The sequence below is a fragment of the Dermochelys coriacea genome, chromosome 1 (assembly GCF_009764565.3).
Source record: "Dermochelys coriacea isolate rDerCor1 chromosome 1, rDerCor1.pri.v4, whole genome shotgun sequence".
Taxonomy (NCBI): Eukaryota; Metazoa; Chordata; order Testudines; family Dermochelyidae; genus Dermochelys; species Dermochelys coriacea.
In genome coordinates, this window is record NC_050068.2 from 232,338,350 (window position 1) to 232,364,936 (window position 26,587).

A 26,587-nucleotide genomic window follows, 5' to 3' on the forward strand; every position below is an offset into this window, starting at 1 on the left:
AGAGAGACTGCAACTTGTAAGGAATCTTGTTGATTTTGGAAAGGATGAGATCACTAGGAGGGACTTCAGATTATCTTCAAGCAGGAGCAGAGGCCATGGTATGGTTCAGGTGTTTTCTAATTGGAAAAAAAGGCACTAATCCAAAAAAAAAAGTGTGCTCATTCTTTAGGTTGGCACTTACTGAAGAACCTAGAAAGTGCTAATTTCATTCTCCACCCTTTGCCACTAGCACTTCTGCAGCTGTTTCTGCTGTTCATGGGAACACATTTTGCAATAGCACATTGTGTCAGGCAGTCCTACCTCCTGTGATCAAGGACATTTGCATTTAAAGACACTTTCTCATGACAAAAATATACCTTCCTCAAATGGGTTTGACTGCTTCAGTGCTATATAGACATTAGAGTTGGGAAAGCATTGAAAGGTTAAGATGCTACTCGGATAATAGAAACAGAACCAAAAAGTTCAATTGCTCACCCAGCACTGCCATCTGGCCAGTGGGTGGAAGGGGATGGTGCAGAGAGCACTCCTAGCTCTTCCCAGAATTCTTCTGTGACCCTGTAAGTAGTGGAGGATGGTAAACAGGACTGGCTTACCCTAGAGCTGCTCTGTGGAAGTAAGGGGAGAGAGAACAGGGCACAATCTGGCCCTAGATTTCCCATTTGTGGTCCCCATCCAGCAATTACATCCTCTCATGCAAAGCCCCACTGGGGCTCCTTGCCGGTGCAAGGGTCTGCTCATATGGATCCAATTGCAGAATTGGTGCCTTTTTTTTTCCATAGCTGATGCTTTCAAAATGATAGAGTCCTGCAGAATGATAGAGTCCTGCAGGCTAATGTGTCATTTTGTCTTTCCTCATTAATCTCTCCTTCAGTGCTATCTCCTTCCATATTTGAAATTTTTAAAAAATGAAACAAAAACAATCAAATGTTCAGATTTATTTGAAAACTGTTACATCTCCAGTAAGCTCTATTCCTTTCCCCCATATTCTCTGTTGTGGACTTCATGCTTCACATCCCCCTGCCACTGTCTGATGCCATTCTGAATGATGTTGTTGTACTAATTTAGAATGTGAGATACATAAGAAAGGGCTTTTGACTTGTTACACATCTGTAATATATCATGCAAATCTATAGCACAACATATATAACCTCAGACAATTATGAGCCACTCGTTACTTGAACTATGCAAACTTCTTTGATATCTGAAAAACTGGACTGAAGAACAGGCCTGTTCATGAAACTTCCAGTGTTCCCTGCTTCTAACTACAGTATGTTGTCAATACCAAGAGAACAGCTTTTTTTATCTGAGACCTATTCTCTACAGGGCATGGATTATCTCTTCCTCTGTATTTGGAAAACACCCAGCAGCCTTTTGGTGCTACCGCAGTCTCCATAATAAATAATAGTAATCAATTCATCTTTTGTCAGGATATAAATAAGATTTAAATGCAGTGTTTTTTCCCCACATAATACCCATATTACACAGACAATGTGCTTTCTGTTTATTTTTGATGAGGACCATTCCTATGATTTTGACTGAAATACTTTAAGCAGCTGATTAGGTTACCCATGAGATCTCTAATGAACACATCACAGATTTCTTAGCACTTTGCATGGTGGCACATAGGAAGACAATAACATTATTTGAATAACGCAAGTTTCAGTCTCTCTTTAACAGCATGGATCTTTGTCTCTTTATACTTTGATTTCATAGGGAGGGCCCTCTACTGACTAAATGACAATTTTTTCTGACAGTAATTAAATAATTCAATCAAGCCTATCCAAAGAGATTGAAATAAAAGGAGGAAATTATGGTTTTTTTCCATAAAAGTGACTTGATTCCTGAAGTCTTGATTTACTCTACAGAGGATTGACTTAATCAGTGTTTGAAGTAAACAGAAGGTACATTGCATATTGTGTGTGTATTATATATGCACGCACACACCAACTACACCTTCAAAAAGTTATAAATGTACTTCTAGATGATAGTGTATTAAAATTAGGTGAATAAGATAAGTAAGAATCCATAATCACAGTGAGGCCAGTGTTGGAATCATACGTAGCTGTATAGATACTGATTTTAGTACTTTCACTGTATCACTATTGTCATTGTGCCCACCCCCATCCTCTGAGCACATACATAAATATCCATCATAATAAGTCTGAGCACAGATATATTCTCTTGTTCTTCCCTTCCCTCCATACTAGGTTGGCCAGAGTGATAAAATAACAAATGGCACCAGGGATTCATATGTTTGGACAAGAAGGTGAAGCATTCAAGTTCTGCTTAAAGCAATTTCTTTTTTCCTTCTTACCTAAACCGTTTCATTTGCACTTAGCATTAAGATTGAATAACTCCAGCTGGGAGGGTTCATTGTCTCAATGGCTCAGTAATTGACTGTAGAGCCTTTCACCTGCATGCCACCCGTTCAAATCCAGCGTAGGTCATGATAACCAACTATTGTTACAACCCTATGGCTATGCTATAGTCTGTTTGCAAATGAGTTGTGAGCCTCAGTCCAGTTTCTCATGGATAAGTGTGCACATCTCAAAGCATCACCTTAAAATAGCAATCTCTGTAATGGGGCCAAAGATTGAACAGACCTGAGATATGTCTACACAGCAGCTGGGAGGATGCTTCTCAGTGTGGATAGACAGGCACAGACACTAGATCTGCTCAGGCAATAATAATAATAATAGCAGTGTGGTCACAGCAGCACAGGCAGTGGCTCAGTCTAGTTGCCTGAGTATGTCCCCAGGGGTCAGGGAAGTCTGTATTTGAGCAGCTAGCTCAAGCTGTCGCCCGTGCCACCATGGCCCCGCTGCTATTTTCAGTATGCTAGCTCAAGCCCAGTAAGCGTGTCTGTCTGCCTGGTCTGGGACGCAGCCTCACAGTTGCTGTGCGGACATCCCCGTAGAGAATGAGCTATCTACTCATCCTTAGAGTTGATCCCTCCTGGACAGGGTTGAGGCACGTTGGTGGGACAGCATGAAGACACTTTCCCTGCTTACCACCTGTGCTGTAGGTAGATGGCAATCAGTTTCACGTGCCATCGGGATTGCTTGTTTTATAAGCTTTAGTTAATTTCAAGCAATAAAAAAATAGATGGAGTCATCATACAGATCTGTGAGGATATGCGTAGTGTATGTTTCACTTTTCTTTCCTTCCACCCCACCCCCATCTTAGACAGGCACTGGAGAGTAGGTTAGGGCTATTCTGGAAAAAGACCAAATTCTCCTTCCATCTCAGTTCCTTCATATCTCTTACTAATACTTATGTCCAGGCAAGTGAATACCCAGGCACCTTCACTTAACAAGCATTCCTTTTTTTAACCTGAGTGGAGCTAAGTCACTCCATGTTCCAATTCACCATTTAAAAATGGGAGACTCTTTCAGAGACATCTTCAGTACTATCAAGTAGCTGGGCAGAAAACTGATTTCAAGAAAGCAAGCAGATTCCATTGGCTTTGTCTGTGCCTGATGTCATCCCTAGGCCCCATCTACACTCAAACTGTAGCCAAGGCATCTGACCTGGTGACAATATAGTTGTCCCTTGACCTGGCTAAAGTCTGGTTCAAAGTTGTAGTGTAGAACTGACCATGTCCTGTTAACTGGGTTCAAGCCTTATGGCTCAGGCTGGAGTTCAGGGTCTTGAGCTCACGCCCTCTGTAGGCTTTAGTGCCCAAGCTCCACTCTGAGCTTCAACCCCAACGTGCAGCTAGTTTTAGAGGGCTAGCGTTAGCCCAAGTCAGTCAATTCGAGGTGGAAGGTTCGCTGCCATAGGCTGTGTAGACATACCTTATAGGAACAAAGCTGAGGTGGTTCAGATTGCTATTCAGTAGCTCACAAGGCTATGACCTAGGAATCTAATACAGTTGACAGTGGAACCTAAAGACAGTCTTGGGTGTTTTGACAATGGGGAAAGCGTGTTCACTGAAATACTTTAATGGCTTGGAAAATGTGGGTGTGAAGAATTAGTGGCAAATACTTTTACTGGATGTTTTATCCTAAGGTTTGAAGATGTGCCTGTGCCACAAGATGGGGTTGGTTTAGTACTTCTGTAGCCTCAAAATACTAGTGCCTAACTCTAGTATCACATCACATGCACCAGTCCATGTACAGTCTCAACAGTTTGGGACTGAGCACTAGTTTTTCAGTGATCACAGATAGCTGTAAAATAAAGTGCAGGTCCCAGACAGCAGAAGCACGGTAGAGACCGCATGCTGAAGTATTTGCACTTTCATAATGATGACAATATGGAGCCACCTTGGGCGATACCAGGATGATGAAGAGCAACTCCCTTTCTTAAGTCTGCCTCTCTGTCTAGCAAAAAAAATGCTGCAAATCACATTCAATCTCTCTACATGCTACAGCCAGGAGAGGCTGAAACACATAATGAAACTCCATATTGATCTGGGCCAGGCCAGGGGCGGGGCGGGGGGGTTGAGCCCCGCACACCCACCCACCACAGGGCCCGGAGGAAGCCAGCACCTGTGCCCAATCCTCTATAGTATCACCCTTTGCGAACATACACTGAATTGAAACCTGTTGAACAGCTGAGAGGTAAATGTATTCTGGGAATAGATTTGTTCCATTAGCTGAAATTAGTGTTAAGCGTGTTCTGTTGTCATTTGCTTCCCATACAGCTGTCACAGCATGTGTTGTGCCATTTTACAATATATGTCAAATATAAGTGGAAGTCAAACAACTGCAAATGGTTAGGTAAAGGACAGCTTCTTTTTCTTTGATTCAGCATTAGGAAAGCTCCTGCTTCCATCTATATTGGCTTTGAAATTAGTTTTAACAAATAGGTACAGGAACAGTACACATGAGCATGTTGGAAATAGTGAGCATATTTAGGAGTGTCATTTAAGTGTGTAACAGCAGTGCTGGCACAGTGACCCTGCAGAGATGATTATGCTGGCTAATGATGATTAAAAAATTGCAAACAGCTGTTTCTTTAGCCTGTGGAATTGCAAGAGCAGGGATTTGAGGCAAAGAGTGGCAATCACAGAAGAGAGAGTCACTTCACACAACAGGAGGTCCAAGGGCATGCTGTACATTCTCTGTATATATTTATACAACTGAGTCAAAGTGCTGCTTATAGAGGTAATTGAATTTTTATTGATGCATTGTAACTTCCTACTCCTTAATTTTTTGTAACTTGCATTTAATTTTTGGTTTTATTGTTTATACACACACTGAGTTTTACAGTTTAAACAAACATAATCTACTTAAGAACATAAGAATAGCCATATTGGGTCAGACCAATAGTTCATCTAGCCCAGTACCCTGTCTTCTGACAGTGGCCAGTGCCAGATGATTCAGAGGGAATGAACAGAACAGGGCAATTATTGAGTGATCCACCCCGGTTGTCCAGTCCCAGCTTCTGGAAGTTGTAGGTTTAGGGACACCCAGTGCATGGTGTTGCATCCCTGAGCATCTTAGGTAATAGCCATTGATGCACCTATACTCCATGATTTTGTTTAATTCTTTTTTTAACCCAATTATACTTTTGGCCTTCACAACATCTCCTGGCAACAAGTTCCACAGTGTGCTGTGTGTACGTCCTTACGTTTGTTTTAAATCTATTGACTAGTAGTTTAGTTGAGTGACCCCTGGTTCTTGTATTATATGAAAGGGTAAATAATGCTTTCTTATTAACTTTCTCTACACCATTCATAATTTTATAGACCTCTATTATATTCCCCCCTTAGTCATCTCTTTTCTAAAATGAAAAGTCCCAATCTTTTCAATCTCTCTTTGTATGGAAATTATTCCGTACATCTAATTATTTTCTCTGTACCTTTTCCAATTCTAATATATCTTTTTTGAGATGTGGCAACTTGAACTAGGTGCAATGTGCAAGGTGTGGACGTACCATGGATTTATATAGTGGCATTATGATTTTCTGTTTTATTACCTAGCCCCTTTCCTAATGGTTCCTAACATTTGGTTTGCTATTTTGACTGCCACTGCACACTGAGCGGATGTTTTCAGAGAGCTATCCACAATGACTCCAAGATCTCTTTCTTGAGTGGACAGCTAATTTAGATGCCATCATTTTGTATGTACGTCTGGGATTATGTTTTCCAACGTGCATTACTTTGCACTTATCAACAGTGAATTTCATCTGCCATTTTGTTGCCCAGTCACCCTGTTTTGTGAGATCCCTTTGTAACTCTTTGCAGTCAGCTTTGGACTTAATTATCTTGAGGAATTTTATATTCCCTGCAAACTTTGCCACCTCAGTTTACCCCTTTTGCCAGATCATTTATGAATTTGTTGAACAGCAGTGGTCCCAGTACTGATCCTTTGGCGTCCCTACTATTTACCTATCTTCACTCTGAAAATTGACTATATATTTGTACCCTTTGTTTCCTATCTTTTAACCAGTTATTGATCCATCCTTTCCTCTTATCACATAACTGCTTACTTTGCTTAAGAGTCTTTGACGTGAGACCGTCTCAAAGACTTCCTGAAAGTCCAGGTATACTGTATCCACTGGATCACCCTTGTCCACATGTTTGTTGATCCCCTCAAAGAATTCTAATAGATTGGTGAGCATGATTTCCCTTTACTAAAGCCATGTTGACTTTCCCCCTGTGTATCATGTTCATCTATGTTTCTGATAATTTGTTCTTTACTATAGTTTCAACTTGTTTGCCTGATATTGAAGTTAGGCTTACCAGCCCATAATTGCCAGGATTGCCTCAGGAGCCTGTTTCAAAAATCTGTGTTATGATAGCTACCCTCCGGTCATCTGATATATACGTCTGATTTAAGCAATAGTTTACGTATCCCAGTTAGTAGTTCTTCAGTTTCATATTTGAGTTCCTCAGAATTATTAGGTGAATCTCATCTGGTCCTGTTGACTTATTATTGTTTAATCTATCAGTTTGTTCTGAAACCTATTCTATTGATACCTCAGTCTGAGACGGTTTCTCAGATTTGTTGCCTAAAAAAGATGTCTCAGGATATAGGGATCTCCCTCACATCATCTGCAGTGAAGACTGATGCAAAGAATTCTTTTAGCTTCTCTGCAATGGCCTTATCTTCCTCAAGTGCTCCTTTAGCACCCTGATCACCCAGTGGCCCCACTGATTGTCTGGCAGACTTCCTTCTTCTGATGTACTTTAAAAAAAATTGCTATTAGTTTTGTCTGTTTTATTAATTGCTCTTCAAATTCTTTTTTCCTAATTATATCTTTACACTTGTCTTGCCACAGTTTATTCTCCTTTCTATTTTCTTCAGTTGGATTTGACTTCCAATTTTTAAAGGATGTCTTTTTGCCTCTCACTGCCTCTTTTACTCTGTTTCTCAGGCCTGGTGGCATTTTTTGGGGAGGCGGTTATAAATTTTGTTTGAGACTCTATTATGGTGTTTTTAAATAGTTTCCATGCAGCTTGCAGGTATTTCACTCTTGTGACTATTTCTTTTAATTTCCATTTAACTTAGCTTCCTCGTTTTTGTGTAGTTTTCCTTTTTTGCAGTTAAATATTACTTTGGTGGGTTTATTTGGTATTTTCTCCTCTACAGGGATGTTAAAATTTAATTACATATGGTCACTAATACTGAGCATTTCGGCTATATTCACCTCTTGGACTAGATCCTGTGCTCTACTTAGACCCAAATCTAGAATTGCCTCTCCCCTTGTGGGTTCCAGGACGAGTTGCTCCAAGAAGTGGTCATTAATGGGATCTAGAAATTTTCTTTCTCTGTCCTGTCCTGGGGTGACATGTGCCCAGTCAATGTTGGGATATTTGAAATACCCCATTATTATTGAGTTTTCTATTTTTGTAGCCTGTCTAATATCCTGGAGCATTTCATGGTCACTGTCACTATCCTTGTCAGGTTCTCTGTAGTATAGTCCTTGTGTATACTCTTATTATTCAAGAATGAATTTTCTCTTCATGCAGATTCTACAGTACAATTTGATTCATTTAAGTTTTTTACTATAGTTGATTCTATGCTTTCTTTCACATACAGAACCAGTCCCCCATCAGCATGACCAACTCTGTCATTCCTATATATTTTGTAATCTGGTAATTACTATGTCCCATTGATTATCATCGTTCCACCAAGTTTCTGTGATGCCTATTATATCAATATCCTCATTTAATACCAGGTACTCAAGCTCATCCATTTTAGTATTTAGATTTCTAGCTTTGTATACAAGTACTTTTAAAATTTGTCAATATTTAGTTGTCTGTCAACATGTGATGGAACTGAAGGGGACTCTTTTTTATTTGACTGTTTCATTCAGGTCCTACCTGTCCTTTACCAACTTCTATCCTTTCCTCTTTAGTAGCATATAGACTACCCCCTTTACTGTATCCTCCCCTAAGATATGATCTGTCCAAACCCCATGCTCCTCTGCACCTGTTGGCTTTCCCCCAGCTCTTAAAAACTCCTCTATGACCTTTTTAAATTTTCATACCAGCAGACTGGTTCCTTTTTGGTTTAGGAAGAGCCCAGCCTTCCTGTAGAGGCTCCTCCTATCCCAAAAGGTTCCCTGTGTTTCTAATAAACCTAAATCCCTCCTCAAAACACCATCATCTCATCCACACATTGAGACCCTGCCGTTCTGCCTGTCTACCTGGCCCTGACTATGGAACTGGAAAATTTCAGAGGATGCTACCATGGAGATCCTGGACTTTAATCTCTTACCTAGCAGCCTAAATTTGCCCTCGAGGACCTCTCTCTTACCTTTCCTTATGTCAATGGTATCTACATGTACCATGACCATCAGCTCCTCTGCATCACTGCACATAAGTCTGTCTAGGTGTCTGAAGAGGTCCACAAATTTTGCACCGACGGGCAATTCACCTGAGGTCTAAATGCAATAAAACGTTGCTCATTCTCACTTAGCTAATCTGCAGATTTGATAATTCTGCTTAAAAAGGTAGCCAATAAAGATTTAAGAGTGCTGGGGTCAGATCTCCTATTACTTCATTACTTTTACAAAATTTAGCTACAGAACATTCACTGGCAATCTATGAAGTATTATTACAAATAATTAAAACTAAACTATCACTTCAAAATAAATGAAATAAGTACTTTAGGAGATGCAATATTACTGATGATTTTAATCATGTTTTTATCTTCCTAATTTGTAATATTTGGTAAACTTCAGTGAGCGCAAATTTTAGAGTTTATCAGAATTTCCAAGTTCACAATCCTGGAGACTTACATTTATCCAAAAAACAGGTGAAGCTTGAGAAGTGGCAATGCAGGCTTCCTCTCACTGTCCCGCCAATGTGCTTAAACCAGGGGTGGGCAAACTTTTTGGCCTGAGGGCCACATCGGGGAATAGAAATTGTATGGCGGGCCATGAATGCTCACAAAATTGGGGTTGGGGTGTGGGAGGGGGGTCAGGGCTCCAGCTGGGGGTGCAGACTCTGGGATGGGGCCAGAAATGAGGAGTTTAGGGTGCAGAAGGGGGCTCTGGGCTAGGGTGGGGGAGTGGAGTGCGGTGGGGTGGAGGTGAGGGCTCTAGCTAGGGATGCAGGCTCTGGGGTGGGGCTGGGGATGAGGAGTTTGGGGTGTAGAAGGGTGCTCTGGGCTGGGACTGAGGGGTTCGGATGGTGGGAGGGGGATCAGGGCTGGGACAGGGGTTTTGGATTCAGGAAAAGGCTCAGGGGTGCAGGCTCCAGGCGACACTTACCTCAAGCGGCTCCTGGAAGCAGTGGCATGTCCCTCCTCCAGCTCCTATAGGGAGGTGCAGCCAGATGTCTCTGCATGCTGCTCTGACCTCAGGCATCACCCCTGCAGCTCCCATTGGAGCACCAGAGGGGGGCCATGCTGCAGCTTCTGGGAGCCATGTGGAGAGGCCCGCAACCCTTCGCACTGGCGGGAACCCCAGAACGGGGCAAGCCCCAGACCCCGCTCCCCAGAGGGAGCTCAAGGGCTGGCTTAAAATGGCTGGTGGGCCAGATTTGGCAGACCATAGTTTGCCCACTCCTAGCTTAAACCCATTCTTTATACTTTGATCTCCATGTCCTTTCATTGCTTGGTACCTCTGCTGAGGCTATCGGTATAGGTACCAAACAGTGATGGAGGTGTAGTGATTTTATTGATGTAGAAACCTGGCTAAGGAGACCTGAACTGAGGTTATATAATAATTTACAAAGGCCACCAAACAGCCATTAAATCCATTATTTCAACAGAGCTGGTGAATTTGTTGTGGATCAATTATCCAGTGAATTCTGACCTCGAGTCATTTAAGACCTGATCCTGGTTTTTGAGAATGTAGTAGTCATTCACAGGTATTTGCAGAATATTTTAACAAACAAATTTGAGTCTATGTCAGCTATTCATTTTAGTTAGTTATTATATATGGAGTCTGTCTGATCAGGTAGGTCACCTGGTATTGTTTTTGTGCCCTGATATGTTGGTTGAAGCTTTTTAAATGAGATAACAATGAATAACAAATGGTGAATAGTGATTACACTTGTTTTGTGCACAGATGCCTTAGTCCAATATGACTATGGGTATTTGCATGGTGATCCAAAACCCAAACCAAACCTACATGTACAAATGTGCAGGAACAGCAACGAAGGAATATAAAAGTGGTTGTACCAAACAGCTGTCTGGAATTCAAGAGGAATTCATGAACACTGTCTTTGCAATATTTGACCATCTCTAACTTTCAGTCACTACCAACCAGATTCAAACCTGTGACACAAAGGTAAATGTTTGGGGTCTGCACTAATGGAGCTTCCGAGCAGTGCTGCAGCCCCTCGGGCAACCCTGCCAAAACTCCAGCCCCCAAGCAGAGTCCAGGAGGGTGCAAAGGTGGCTTAAAGCTATCCTCCTAGAGGTGCAACAGAGATGCTCATCCAGTGAATGCTGTTAGGATAATGACGCTGCAACATGAAAATGAGCTATTACAGATATGCTCGCTCTCTAGCCCAGGGGTGGGCAAATTTTTGGCTGGAGGGCCACATCAGAGAATAGAAATTGTTTATCGCAGGCCATGAATGTTCACAAAATTGGCGTTGGGGTGCAGGGTGGGTGAGGACTGTAGTTGGGTGTGTGGGCTCTGGGATGGGGTTGGGGATAAGGAGTTTGGGGTGTAGGAGGGTGCTCTGGGCTGGGATCAAGGGGTTCAGAGGGGGATCAGGGCTGGGGCAGGGGTATGGGAAGGGGTGCAGGTTCCGTCTAGGGGTGCAGACTCTGGGGTGGGGCTGGGGATGAGAGGTTTGGGATGCAGGAGGGTGCTCCATGCTGGGATCAAGGGATTTGGAGAGCAGGAGGGGGATCAGGGCTGGGACGGGGTTGGGACGTGGGGAGAGGCTCAGGGGTGCAGGCTTCGAACAGCACTTACCTTAAGCGGCTCCCAGTAGAAGTGGTATGTCCCTTCTCTGTCTCGTACGTGTGGTGTGGCCCCCAACCCAGCACCCCAGCTGGAGCTCATGGGCTGGCTTAAAACAGCTCATGGGCTGGATCCGGCCCGTGGGCTGTAGTTTGTCTACCCGTGGGCTGTAGTTTGTCCACCCCTGGTATAGCCTATAGATAGGATAGAACAAGTACTCTATTATTTTAAGCTTGTGCTGTGTTAAATTGTAGCTGCTTGTTTAATTTGTAACCACTTCAGCCTTTACGCACTACATGGCAACATGATGTAGATTGTGTAATCACAACAGATGGATGCAGGGATCAAGTAAGAGGCAGCAGGTTAGAAGCAAGAGTCAGAGATGCTTGCAGCGGTTAGCAGTGTTGTCTGCTCTTTCAGTTTCATCATAAGCAATGGTATTTTCGCCTTTGCTGCAGACAGTTTCAGGATGGTGGGAGAAGCTGTAGCTCGCACACAATTTCCAACCCGATCCAGGGGAAACCCCCTCTGATTGGCTGCCTTCCCCACTTTTCCACCTTCTGGGGAAGATCAGCCAATCAGAGCTGATGGGAGGCAGGCAGAGCACTTCCCCCTGCCCCTCAGGAGCCGAGAGTAGTTTTCAGCTAGGGAGGGGAGATGAAGGAGCAGAAGATCCTGCAGTTCAGGGTGGCTCTGGCTTGGGAGGGGAGAGAGGGTGTGAAGAACCCCTGGAATTGCTGCTGACTGCCCACTTCCCGAGCTCTGGAAAGGGCACCCTGCTCTAGGAAGAGCAATAGTTCACTGAGGGGCATGGGGCAGATGTGGGACTGGAGGAGCAAAGCTGATGTGGCGGTTGAGGTGTATAATTAATTGCTGAGATGGGGAATGGGCAGATATGGGAATAGGAGTCCACAGAATTAATTTAGTATTTTGGGGTGTGGGGAGAAGATGGACGCATCAGGCAGCCAATGAGAGCTTCTGCATTGAAAGCCAAAATCACCTTACTCTATCAATTTGGGAGAGTCTCTCTGGCATTGGGCAGGGGGAGTTCAAAAATCAAAACCACAATAATATAATGTTTAAAACAAATCTCATGATTTGGAGGACCTGACTTGTGCTTTTTTAACTTCGGAGGTTGGCAATACTGAGTTAGCTAGTCATCCACTCAGCAGACCAGGCATACTTTACATCTGAGGATCTCAATGTGTTTTACAAGCATGGATAAATTTAATCGCATTGAACCCTCATGAGGATAATATCCTGATTTTAGAGATGAGGCAAGTGTTGCCCAGCGAGATGGACTGGCCTAAGGTGATCAGGCAGTGTGTGGCAGAGCAATAAATGGAATCCCAGGTCTGTTGACTTCCAGTTCTATATTTTAAAAGTTGCTTGCAACAGATTTGGAGGGGTGGAACTAAGCTTTTGGGAAAGCAAGTACCACTATGTCTTCCTGAGTTTGTACAGTGTCAATGCTAAACAGATAATAAATAGTAATTAATAATAGTAAACATTCATATGGAGCCAAGCACTCTACAGATGATAAGTCTGTGGTTTATCAATTTCTTGGGATGCACATCAACAATCCATTCATATTTATTGCTTCTGGTATACCTTTAACAACTATTCCTTTCTGGTTAAAAAATACCCCTAACCATTCATCTTCTGAGCTCCTTAGCCTTTACAAAGATTCTTGTCCCCAAACCAAAGCTTCTCCTCTTCAAAAAATTTCCTAATCCTCCAAATTCTGTAAAGTCTGTACTTTATTGGCAGTGTCCTATATAAGCACATAAACAACTGATCAATACATACAATAACACATTTTAGGAATCGCTCTGATGGTCATAGCTCAATATCTTAAATAGTGCACAAACTCCCTGATAGGTACATGGGGACAGATGGCAAAGAGCTAAATGAATAGAATGCTGAGATCCCAGAAGGATATTCTCTTTGCTTTCTGTGCCAGAATATTTTTAGTTAGAAACAGAGATATGTCAGCAGCTCCAAAATTTGGGAGTTTCAAAACCTGGGGCCAGATTCTTAGCTGGTGTAACATCTTTGACTTCAATACGTGTACATCATACTGAGGCTCTGCAGCTTGAGCTTATCTCTAGTTTTAAGTGAAAACAGAAAAAAAATCAGGTATTTTGTCTTGCAATAATTCTGTTATATATCCTATGTACAGTAAAAAATAAAAGTGACTTCTGCTGTTTCATCAGTTCAGGCAGAGGCAAAAAATTCCCCTTAGCATTTATAAGTATCATTTATCAAGTACTCTTCCATCTACCATGTTCTCCCAAAGGAAAATATCCTCATCTCAAACTTCATTTCTGAAACTTTGGAAGAGGAAGAGGGAAATTGTGTAAACCTTTAAAATGGATGGTTTTAATTTTCAGGAAGGTGGCCAAAATTCTGCTACTCTCTAATCTGTCTCATCAAGCCTTCTGCACCCCAAACAACTGCAATGACTGCTGTATGGATTTACTGTATACTGTTATGCAGTTTCTGTTCCCTATCCCAGAAGCAGGCACATTTCATATGTGGGTATACTGATTCCTGTATCCAAAGCACATTGCGGTTCTTCAAGATTAAAAGGGTTGTATAAATGTAATATAATTTAACACACAAGACCAGATCTTCAGCTGGTGTAAATCAATATAGCTGCATTTACTTCAAAGAACATATGATGTGTGCATCAGCGGAGTATACCAGTGCCATTTATTTTAAAGACTTTAAAGAAACACCCATAGGGGCTACATAAAGGCTGGCAGGAAGGAAGCTGTGGAGAGAGGAAAGGGAGGAGCTAGGGCGTTAGAGGCCACTCTCTCCTGTTGGCTGCAGAAGCCAACAGTCCCTGAAGCTCTAAGCCTGATGCTGTCTGTAGCTACAAGGTGGTTGGAACTTCTACTGTAAATAAAGAGTATGGGTGATAGAACCAAAGCAGAGGTCTCTGGCTGGTTTGTGGGTGCAGAAGTGACTGAAGACAGAGGGGCCCACCTGCATCCTGTTACATGTGGGGACTTGTCCGGGACCTGAGCCAACAGATGTGGTTGACAGCCTGGAGATGGAGGAAACCCTGCAATGGCTCATCAAACAGAAGGAGCAGATGCAGAAAGCCCTGCAAGGCTTCCATCAGTCCCACCAGGCTGAGAGACAGGCCTTGCTAACCTGGCAGGCAGAATAGCAGAAAAGCCTACAGGACTTTACAAGAGAGCAGGCCAGTGTGCAACAGCAACTCCTGCCATGAATGGTGAGTCCCGCGGTAGGAGATGGAACCTGGCTGCTAGGCTTGGGATTTTGTAAAATGGGCCCAGCAGATGAACTGGATGCCTTCCTTGGTACATTCAAGCGGGTAGCCATGGGCGCCAGATGGGATAGGGCAACCTGGGCCCTACGGCTGGCTCCCTGCCTGGTGGGAGAAGCTCAAGTGGCCTACATGGCCTTGAGCAAGGAACAAGCCCAGGACTATGAGACAGTGACCACCTAGACCAGAGGGGCCTGTTGGTGGAGAAATACTGCCAAAAGTTCCAGTCAGCCTGATGGATGGGGGCTGTGTAGCCCTGGGCATTTGCCTAGAGACTGATGGACTGGGCCACCTGTTGGCTAAGGCCCGAGATGATGGGGGAGATAATGAAGCAAATGGTGGGGGAGATAATGGATGCCCTCATCCTAGAGCAATTGCTACAGGACCTCTCCGAGAATATCTGAGTCTGGGTCAGGTGACATCAGCCAAATACAGTCGATGCAGCAGTCAAGCTGACCGAGGAGTACACAGGAGGCAGACATTCCCCGAAGGGAGGGCTGACGCTATAAAGACAGAGAGTTGGGGAAGAAGCTGAAGGAACCCCTTCCTGGGAGAAGGAGGAGGAACCACTAGGAGCTCCCAGTAGAGTCAGTGTGATTGTTTGCTGGCAGTGTGGGCAGCCAGGACATAAAAAGGGGGACTGCCCATATATGGAATGTGGGTGGACCAAATTTTCCAGCTGTACTAATGCTGGAAGGTGGACAGAGGGGCAGAGGCTGTCCACCATCCCGGTAAGGGTGGGGAGGAAACTCCATAGGGGCCTGGTGGATACAACTTCAGCCTGCTCGCTCATCCAGAGTGGGCGGATAAAAACACCCTGGATAATTCCATGTGCACAGATGGCCCTGGAGTGTATCCACGGAGACAGGAGATACTGCCTGGTGGCCTGGGTGCCCCTAGAAGTGCGGAGCAGCTTTAAATGGAAGCAGGTCGGGGTAGTAGAGGGGTTACCGTACCCTGTTGTGTTGGGTACGGATTGGTGTCCTCCCCCTGGAGGGAAAAGGAAAGGTTCCCTGAAGAAGGGCGTGGGGACCCCTCCACTGAGAAGCCCCAGGGAGGAAAAGCAGCAAGGTCCTCAGGATAATGAACATGAGAACCCTAGACAACAGAGCCTGCATAGGGTAAAAAGAAAAGCAGTACTTGTGGCACCTTAGAGACTAACAAATTTATTTGAGCATAAGCTTTCATGAGCTACAGCTCAATTCATCGAAAGCTTATGCTCAAATAAATTTATTAGTCTCTAAGGTGCCACAAATACTCCTTTTCTTTTTGCGAATACAGACTAACACGGCTCCTACTCTGAAACCTGGATAGGGTAAGACAGAGAGGAAGGAGATGCGGAGGAGAAAAGGGACAACTGAAGCTCCCCACACTGCAGCTCCCAGGAGAAGAAACTGAGCCCCCACTTGGTGACTTGGGAGAACCCAAGGCCCAGGGTGTCCAGCAGGAGGTCAGGATTGGCATCAACCGTCTATTGGAAGAAAAGGGAATAAAGGAGAAGGGAAGCCCACAGAGGTGCAATTGGTGTGAGGACCTGTGGGTGGCAGCAGAGCTATGGGGACATCCACCTCCCAACCAGTGTACTTTTTGTGGGTGGGGAATGAAGGAATCTCCAGGAGATGATGCCAGTGATTGCCTGAAAGAGGGGGAGAGGCTTCCCCAGATGAACCCCACCGGACGGGGGCAGAGATGTCGAGGAAGGATGAACCTGGCAGTTCATAAGGGGGGAGGTGTGTGACAGGGTGCTGGCTAGGAAACCCTGAGTCAGACCTTTGTCACACCAGCTCCAATCAGGAAAGAAGAATTGGAACTGGCTGAGTAAGCCCAGGCCTAAGTGAATGCATGTTTGTAAAGCACCTTGAAGAAATGGAGCTATTTCTTCATGTGAAATATTATTTATTTAAACAAAATAAAATTGGGGACTGGGGAGGAATATTCACCTGAGTCTAGAAAACAGAAGACAAAAAGAGGGCCAAAACAAAAATGTCCTTTTATTCTTCATTTAGTAACTTATAATGACCAAGCTGGATTTATCATTTCAAATAAATTATCTAATGAATGAGTCTTCCCCATCTGTAGTCATGCTTCATGGTACATAAATCAAGCAGATTGCCTATTAGAGTTTCACCTTTTCAAAAGAGCAACTGTAGTCTTGCTCTAAATGTATTGGGAAGACATTAGAGAGACAAGGTGGGTGAGGTAATATCTTTTACTGGACCAACTTCTATTGGTGAAAGAGACAAGCTTTCAAGCTACACAGAACTCTTCTTCGTTTCTGGAAAACTTGAAGCTATGACCTTTAGGGTCAGAACATTATGTCCTCAACCAGAATGCAGGCTTATAAAAACCAGTATGAATGGGATGGTAATGTGCCAGGAAATAAACTGAGTCACACTCTGGAAAGCAAAAAGAAAAGGAGTACTTGTGGCACCTTAGAGACTAACAAATTTATTTGAGCATAAGCTTTCCTGAGCTACAGCATGCATCCGATGAAGTAAGCTGTAGCTCACGAAAGCTTATGCTCAAATAAATTTGTTAGTTTCTAAGGTGCCACAAGTATTCCTTTTCTTTTTGCAGATACAGACGAACACCGCTGCTACTCTGAAACTCTGGAAAGCAAGATTTTACTTCATGAGCCTATAGGACTGGGCTTCACTGATTCAGCAAGCAAGACCTCATGCTGTGTATTGACCTCAAGACAAAGAAGACAGACAATTGTTGAAACCATTTACAATGCAAGGCAAATATTTTGCCTTGTAACTAGGCTTCATTTCACTAAATGACATGCTTGGTGGTTTGCTTTGAAGACATGATGCTGTCGCTCGCTATAACTGCAAAACCACCGTGAGTTGACATTGTTTCCATGATTTCACTGGTTTTGTTCTGAGCTTACTTTTTTGGCATTTCTACCTATTTTGTCCAAAAGGAAATGCTAAATTAGACATACCATCAAATATTTCCTTAAATACTATTTTCCAGTTCTTTTAAAGACCCAAAATACAATTTCACCCCTGTGCAAAAAACTAGCATCAAGTGTATGCTTCACTTACGTCCAACTTAAACCCTATCAGAAGGCATATGCACAACTTAATATTCACTTAAACCCTCAAATTAGGTTTCAAGTGGGATTTAAATGGTGGCACAGAGAGCTGTTCAATAGCTGTTCAATTACAATAATGTCCAAAATGTGCTTGGCCATATACACATGACATGTGTATAAGAACATAGTCTTGTGAAATAACTTGGCAGATCGCAGTCCAGTTCTCATTGGACAGAAAACATTCTCCCAGCTAGTAATTACTGGCACCTATTTGGACAGACAAGGACTGAAAGGACATTGAATCTGAACTACCCTCTCGTCCCCAGAGTTGGTTCCTCCAGAGGAGGGGGAAAAGAGTGCTGTTGTAATATTGTAAGTGTATCACGGGGCAACTGGCCCTTAAAGGGAAATGGGGCCAACCTGAGAGGGTGGGATAATGGGTTCAGGTGTTAGCATGGTGAATACTGGGTCTCATAAAAATGCTTGAGAAAGAACAGTTGTGGTGAGAAAGCTATGGCAGTGGATACAAGAAGCAGGAGGTTCCTGCAGGGAGAGGACCTACAGGGAGCAGGTTAGGTTTCTGTGGAAGACCCTGAGGTAGGGTCTGTAAGAAGCAGGGAGGTCCCTGGGAGAAGCTGCTGGAATCCCTGGGGAGGGTAGTGTGGTATTCCAATAACTTGAAGACCACTCAGGTAGACAATGGGAGAAACCTGCAAGGAAGAAAAGAGTCTGCAAGGAGAAAGCCCTAGGAGCCAGTGCTCAGCTTACGGACCAGAGAAGAAGTCTGCAGGCCTGAGAGGAGGAGTGAAGACCAGGGAACCTCAGTGTAACCCAATAGGGATAGAAGAACCATTTGTTGGGATGTTTATTTGGATTTTCAGTTAGACTTTTGTTGGCCTGGAAGGGGATTGAACTGAAAGGTACCCTGGCAGGAGGGCTGGGCTACAAAAGAATCAGAACGCTGCAGAACCAGGTTGGCTGACAATAGGGGATGCTAGAGTAGACAAGCCCCAGCACTGCTGCATCTTAGCTTGAGGGGGTGCTCTGGTATCATGGCCCCTGTTACAGCGTGGCTACTTTGTGGCTCTGTCAGATGTAGTACAGTATTTGACAAAGTCTCCTACACCCACTTATGGTCCCCAGTTTGGACCTGCTCCTCAGGAGACCCAAGCTCACAGAGGTGCTCAGTTTTTTTCAGTTGCACAAACCTAACTGAATGTTGCCTGTTTTCAGCTGGTCTGAGAAGAAAGCTTCAAAAGCTTCCAGAAAAGCTATGTGGACTTGCTCATCCAAAGGAAATAACCAAAGACCACAGTCAGGATTTCATGGCTCTTGTAGGGTCTTACAAAATCCTGTACACAGATTTGTATGGTCGGATCACTTTGAAAATAATGCTGCTGTTAGTTGGTGAGGATAATGTGGTGTCACATTGCTTGGGTGAGACTGTACTGCCACTGCTCTGCAAAGGAACAGAGAACTTTATTCTCCAGGGCTGTTTGTCCAGCACTTTTCACCTGTGCTAAGTAGTGCTAAGACTATTTCTAAATGGGGGAGAAAAGTGCTAAATAAAGATATGGGAAATAAGAGATGTGATTTGTACCAGGCTCTAGGGGAATCACCAGCTTGATTAGTGTTTGTGTCACACAGCTACACTGCTTCAGTAAATTAGAGCATTTTTATATCCATATTAAACAATGTGGTGCATAGTCCACCCGTATAGCATAGATAGTTCCACATATATCTTCTAGTGAGTCTGCAATAAACAAAGTCTATGAATATTTACATCCAGTTGGAGTAGATCTATTTCCCCAGCTGAAATGTGTGACCAAATTAATAACATATGCTAGAACAGGGCTTAGCATACTAATGATGATGCATGTGTATGATTGTCTTGGATTAGCATCCTCTGATATATAGATACAGGCTCTCTGGAGGACAGTGCCAAAGGGATGTAAACCATCCCTATCTCCACATCTCAGGATTCTCCTGGTGTGAGGCAGTCGCTGGTTTGAGTAGAAAGGTGTTAGGGACAGGGAAAGCAGGGGATGTTGCTTGACAGTACTAGCTTCTTGGTGTCCATGGCCAGCCAGCACAACTTAGAGCAGCCCACAGATTGCACTACAGTATGCCAGAGAACCAGCCCCAGAATAAGAGAACTTCTTTTGGCTACTTTGCTCCCCTACCTTCACCTCATGCACTTCATGATCTGGTTCCCAGTGAGATGTTGTGTAGGTGTGTGTTAAACTTTGCAAAAAGCATCAGAGGTCAATGAAAGGAGGGGTTGTCATGGCAAGTGAAGTGGTGTAACTTTGAAAAATTCAAGTTTCTGGTTATCTGAATGCCTTAGAAAATAGTGAATTGGCAATGGAGCCTTTCATCTCTAGAGCTGTTTGAATCATGTGATAGTAGCTACAAGTCTCTGTCCCTGATCCTCTGGCCTGGCAATTCAGATGTGGCTTAACAACACTGTTGTACTCAGCTGGTCTCTGGGACGCAGCCCTGGCACTAGTCAGAGCTACCTCAGGACTGCTGTCACTTGCCCCATGGGTAACAGTCCCCCAAGGATCCTTTATGTCAGCTGAAAATTGCCAGAGTAGAGCAGTGCTCTAGCTACAGCCACTCTCCCTGGCAATGCTCCCTATATCAGGGCAGCAAGTGGGTGGTATAGAACCGGCCATATCAGCTCTACCCCATCCAGAAGTCTCCAACTGGCCAGTGATGGCTGCTTGTCATCCAGCAGAATGGCACAAAGCGGGGCAGGAATAAGGCTGGGGATATGGCCTATTATCATTTTGTTATTTTCCAGTGTTCTATATGAAATGAGATGATGGCCTCAGTCTTGTTCCGAGAGGACATCTGCCCGCATGACAAGTAGCGATGGATGCACAGCCAAAGCTTCAGAGTTCATGTTCAAGTTAGATAAACACTCACAAGTTTGGATGTCACATCTGATCCTCTTGAGTCTGCAAGATTCAGCGAGAAATGCCAGGAGAATGGTCACACTCCTTGTGGCATTTTTTTCTCCCTTCTTGTTTTAATGAGAATTCAGAAGTGCCAAGTTATCAAAACGCTTCAGAACCTAAAATAAAATTTTTAAAAGGAAGTTGATTCTACAGGTGGCCTAGGTGCCAGAGTTTCTTACGTTTTCTGAATCAGATCACCCATCCCCAATCCCACCTTCCACCTGTGTTGAGAGTCTTGCCAGAGAAGCTGAAGAATGAATAGCTGTAGAGCTATTCTCAAAGGAATTCCTCCCCATACTCCAGCGGAAGGACATTGTGGGGCAGGATAATGTGTAGAAGCTTGGCTTGATGTCTGTCCATCTGTCTTTCCTTCCAGGTGCTTGTATTCTATTGATAAAACAGGATTACAGTACCCAGGGCAGTCAGTGTAGCACTTTTTATGAGTACTGAATAATATGTAAGTCCTCAGCTGGTGTAAATGGGTCTAACTTTGTAAATGGACCTATGCCGCTTTATACCACCTAAGGCTCCAAGGTTCCAGGGATGTTATTTCTGGAATATACTCCCAGTGTTATTTTTGGATTATATTTCTTACCTTAGAGACTTGTTTCAAGTTTTGTGATCCTCCAGAGATAATTTGTAAATGCTATTTTTAATTAGCTTGAGAGCAGGTAGATAGGAGAATTGGCTGAAACCCCAGAAGATAAAAGCACTTGGGGGGGGGGAGGTAAATTATTTAAATTGCCTTTGGTTTGGCAGAAAAAAAGGGAAACAGGTTAGACCAGGCTGGGAAATAAATACTAGGAGCCAAAACTTTTTTTTTTAAATAACTTGCACTGTTTTTGCTGTTAAGTGATATGATGAGTATGCGTGGAATGGGGAGAGAAGAAGCCATGTTGGGGTGGAGAGATTGTACTTTCCCTTTTAAGGAAAATATTGTGGCAGATGTTGCAGATAGAAAACCAATGTCTAGCAGTCAGGGTCATAGGGTGGAGATTTAACTCTTGTATTCTGGCCTCTGTCGATATCTTGGTGCAGTCATGGAGGAACATGTGAGAGCAACATCGAGTGTGGGTTTGCATGTTTTTACATAACTAACTAATGGTCCCACCTTTGCAGTTTCCCCACAACAGATTTTGCAAGGGCACCATTTGCATGGGGGTGGGGAAGAGGATCCTGCCTGGGGATGCTGTTAGCTATGAAATGGGCATACATTAGATCAGCTCTGCACACCTATTTAGGGGGGATGTTTGTGGAGCCTCAGAATTGCCTCTTTTTTTTAGGATGAGGCTTTGTGAGCTGAACCAAATGGCATACAGGAACTAAGTTATTCACTCATTTTTTAAACATATTGAAATGCGCCTAGAAAAGCAGTACGTTAAGGGCTTTCACTTTCATTCTGAAAGAGTTTTATTGTATCTGACACCCACCAAGAAGAGCAGCAGAAGGCTTTGAGTTACGCCCAAAACTCCTTCTGTGTTTGCAAGAAAGGAGGTAAAGTGCAGCAAGTCTGGAACCAAACTAGTTTTTCTATGCCAAGGTTTAGGATTTCCATTTATTTCCCTACCACATAGTGCAATCTGCACAGTGATGCAGCTGTACAGCACTGTGTCTAACTCAATGAAAAAAGCCTCACAAATCATGAGGAATAAATATATTGAACAAGCAATAGGTGTACACAGACAAACAGTTTATCCTAGGGTCACAGCTCACTGGAACTCATTCCAGAGAAAGTTTTGATCTTATCCAAAGGCAATGAATCGAGAAAGCAAGCTGCAATTCCCATCTGTGGGCTTAACAAAGATCCCAGGAGACCCAATGTGCTATCAGTGAACAGAGCATACTGATGAAATTGGTATATGACTTACCTGCTCAAGGTCCTTCATCCATTTTACTTGTCATGGACAATTGAGCCAATGCTATGTAAGAAGCGAAAGGTGACAAATTTGCATATACCACATTTTGCACACTGGATGAACCTACTAGTGGAGGAAAAGAGTTCGCTGGAGTGAAGGGAAGGGGAGATCTAGGAGTAAGAGTCTGTGCGGAGGATGTCTGGGGGCACTTAAGTTTTGGGAAACCCAAAAAATGTGGGGCCCCAGTCTATATCGTGTTGTTGGCAGAGAGGGAGCTTTTATTTTAAAAGGTTAGAGATGGGCTTAATGACAAAATTTTGACTTAGGTTTCAAGCACCTCAGCGTTTGGGATGTTCAGGTCCACAGTTCTGGATCAGCTTGTTCAGGAGACGAACTGAATTACAAAATTCAGATTCATATCTTGGCCATTCCCCATGTTTTGGGAGCCTTAGATCTGTGGTTGTGGTTCAGGCAGGTCATTTTCTGTTAATCATATCATATTTACACAATAGGATAGGAAAGGAAACCTGAAACTCCTCCTTCCAGGGACATTCTTCACACTGGGTGATCAGCACAAGGCCGGTTTACAATTCTTACAATTAGTACAGAACCTCTTCTTCCAGTCCCCAATGCCACGTCCACCTCCTTTCTCAGCATGCTGAAGCTTTACCCTTCACCTAAGGTCAGACTTTCACATTTATTTTATTTTCCCCTTGCAGGAGTAAGATAAAAAGTAGAGCTGGTTGGAACAGAGGGTGTGTGTCATAACATAAGAATGGCCATACTGGGTCAAACCAATGGTCCATCTAGACTAGTGCTGTCTTCCAACAGTGGCCAGTGCCAGAGGGTTCAGAGGGAATGAACAGAACAGGGCAATTATGGAGTGATCCATCCCCAGCTTCTGGCAGTTGGAGGTTTAGGGACACCCAGAGCATGGGGGTTGGATCCTTGACCACCTTGGCTAATAGCCACTGATGGAACTACCCTTCACCTATCCCTCCCCCCACCCCCCAGTCGTCTCTTTTTTCTAAGCTGAACAGACCCAGTCCTTTTCATCTCTCCTCGTATGGACGCTGTTCCATACCCCTCATCATTTTTATTGCCCTTCTCTGTACCTTTTCCAATTTTAATATATCTTTTTTTGAGATGGAGCAACCAGAACTGCACGCAGTATTCAAGGTGTGGGCGTACCATAGATTTATGTAATGGCATTATACTATTTTCTGTCTTTTTCTCTATCCCTTTCCTAATGGTTCCTAACATTCTGTTCACTTTTTTGACTGCTGCGGCACACTGAGCAGATGTTTTCAGAAGCCTATCCACAATAACTGTTAGATCGCTTTTTTTGAGTCGTAACACTAAAAAGAATGGCTGAGAGATGTGGGAATCTCCCTCGCATCCTCTACAGTGAAGATCAATGCAAAGAATGTATGAAACTTCTCTGCAACGGCCTTGACATCATTGATCGTCCAGTGGGACCAACTGGTTGTTTGGCAGGCTTCCTGCTTCTGATGTATTTAAAATTATTTGCTTCCTAAGAGTCCCTGGATAATATGCATCCTGAGAGATGTAGTCTGGCCAGAGAGCCATACAGGAGCATAAGGTGCATCAACTAGAACTCCCATGATGCACTGGGGTGTCATTTTGAATAAAAAATATTTTAATGTTTGGGTTTTTTTGATGAAATATTGAAATTTTCCACAGGAAGTTAACACTTTTCATGGAAAAAAAATTAGTTGAAAATCCAATTTTCCAATGAAAAACAGTACACATGGAAAATTTTTGACCAGACCTAATAAAAATAAAATCAAAGCTAAATTTTTAAAAGTCTATGCCACCCACAAGGCTGCTTCATAAGAAATCAAAATCCCTAAAATGAGCCTGAATTAGAGCTGTCGACTAATCACAGTAAACTCACATGATTAACTCAAAAAAATTAATCGTGATTAAAAAATTAATTGTGATTAATCACAGTTTTAATTGCATTGCTAAACAATAGAATACCAATTGAAATGTATTAAATATTTTGGATGTTTTTTCTACATTTTCAAATATATTTATTTCAATTACAACCCAGAATACAAAGTATACAGTGCTCACTTTACATTATTATTTTTATTACAAATATTTTTCATTGTAAAAATTATAAACAAAAGAAACAGTATTTTTCAATTCAACTGGTACAAGTACTGAAGTGCAATCTCTTTGTCGTGAAAGTGTAACTTACAAATATAGATTTTTTTTGTTACATAGCTACACTCAAAAACAAAACAATGTAAAACTTCAGAGCCTACAAGTCCACTCAGTCCTACTTCTTGTTCAGCCTATTGCTAAGACAAACAAGTTTGTTTCCATTCCTATTGACAATGTCACCTGAAAGTGAGAACAGGAATTTGCATGTAACTTTTGTAGCCGGCATTGCAAAGTATTTACGTGCCATATATGCTAAACGTTCATCTGCCCCTTCATGCTTCAGCCACCATTCCAGAGAACATGCTTCCATGGTGATGACACTCCTTAAAAAAATAATGCGTTAATTAAATTTGTGACTGAACTCCTTGAGGGAGAACTGTATGTCCCCTGCTCTGTTTTACCCACATTCTGCCATATATTTCATGTTGTAGAAGTCTGGATGATGGCTCAGCATATGTTGTTCATTTTAAGAACACTTTCACTGCAGATTTGACAAAACGCAAAGAAGGTACCAATGTGAGATTTCTAAAGAGAGCTACAGCACTCGACCCATGGTTTAAGAATCTGAAGTGCCTTCCAAAATCTGAGAGGGACAAGGTGTGGAGCAATCTTTCAGAAGTCTTAAAAGAGCAACACTCCAATGCAGAAACTACAGAACCCAAACCACCAAAAAAGAAAATCAACCTTCTGCTGGTGGCATCTGACTCAGATAATGAAAATGAACATGCGTCGGTCCACGCTGCTTTGGATTGTTATCGAGCAGAACCCGTCATCAGCATGGATGCATGTCCCTTGGAATGGTTGTTGAATCATGAAAGGACATATCTCTTTGTTAGTCTCTAAGGTGCCACAAGTACTCCTTTTCTTTTTATGAGTCTTTAGCACATCTGGCACATAAATATCTTGCAATGCCAGCTACAACAGTGCCATGCCAACACCTGTTCTCACTTTCATGTGACATTGTAAACAAGAAGTGGGTAGCATTATCTCTTGCAAGTGTAAACAAACGTGTTTGTTTGAGTGATCGGCTGAACAAGAAGTAGGACTGAGTGGGCTTGCAAGCTCTAAAAGTTTACATTGTTTTATTTTTGAATGCGGTTATTTTTGTACATAATTCTACATTTGTAAATTCAACTTTCATGATAAAGAGATTACACTACAGTACTTTTATTAGGTGAACTGAAAAATACTATTTCTTTTGGGGGGGGTTTATAGCACAAATACTTGTAATCAAAAATAAATATAAAGTGAGCACTGTACACTTTGTATTCTGTGTTGTAATTGAAATCAATATATTTGAAAATGTAGAAAACATCCAAAAATATTTAAATAAATGGCATTCAATTATCGTTTAACAGTATGATTAATTGTGATTAATTTTTTTAATTGCTTGACAGCCCTAGCCTGAACCAAAGCCCCAGGTAAGAGCACTCACAAAATCAAAGAAGATCAGCTCCAGATCCAAACTTTGCAGATGCTCACTCTCTTTGTATTGGGCTAACTCAGAACACTGGAGAAAATTCAAAGGTGGAATTGATATTTCATCTTCAGTCAATGGAAGCAGTGGCAGGCTCCTGAACTTCACAGCTTGGACCTAATTGCAGTGTATTCTCAGCATGTTAGAAGATTCCTAATTTAATTACATTCCTTTGCTGCTTCCCCATGACACTCACGGTTTAGCATCCCACAGGAGTTGTAAAGGGAGTATAGTGTAACTGATAACAGATGAGATTAGAAATGTCATCCGTGAAGACAAAACAAAACAAACTAACACATTTATGCTTTACAAAAGAATTGCATGTTTGTAGCCTAACATCACTCTGTGAAGTATTAATAACCCTGTTACTTGTCAGGCCCCTTGCCAGTGCCTCCTCCGGGCAGGAAGCTGCCTGCAGGTGCTCAGTCTCAATTTTCCCCC

At 42.9% G+C, this 26,587-nt stretch overlaps 1 protein-coding gene across 5 annotated transcripts in view; it reads left to right on the forward strand.

The window, feature by feature from the left end:
• LMNTD1 (lamin tail domain containing 1) overlaps positions 1–26,587 on the forward strand; it is a 297,660-nt gene that overhangs the window by 263,036 nt on the left and 8,037 nt on the right. For 4 of the 5 annotated variants that reach the window (XM_043516236.1, XM_043516229.1, XM_043516238.1 and 1 more), the window contains one exon: positions 22,989–23,158. The exons of the other annotated variant lie outside the window; for it this stretch is intronic. In XM_043516236.1, coding sequence (XP_043372171.1) covers positions 22,989–23,138 — 150 coding nt within the window. In that variant the 3' untranslated portion in view covers positions 23,139–23,158. The remainder of the gene's footprint in view (positions 1–22,988; positions 23,159–26,587) is intronic. 5 annotated transcript variants of the gene reach the window in all.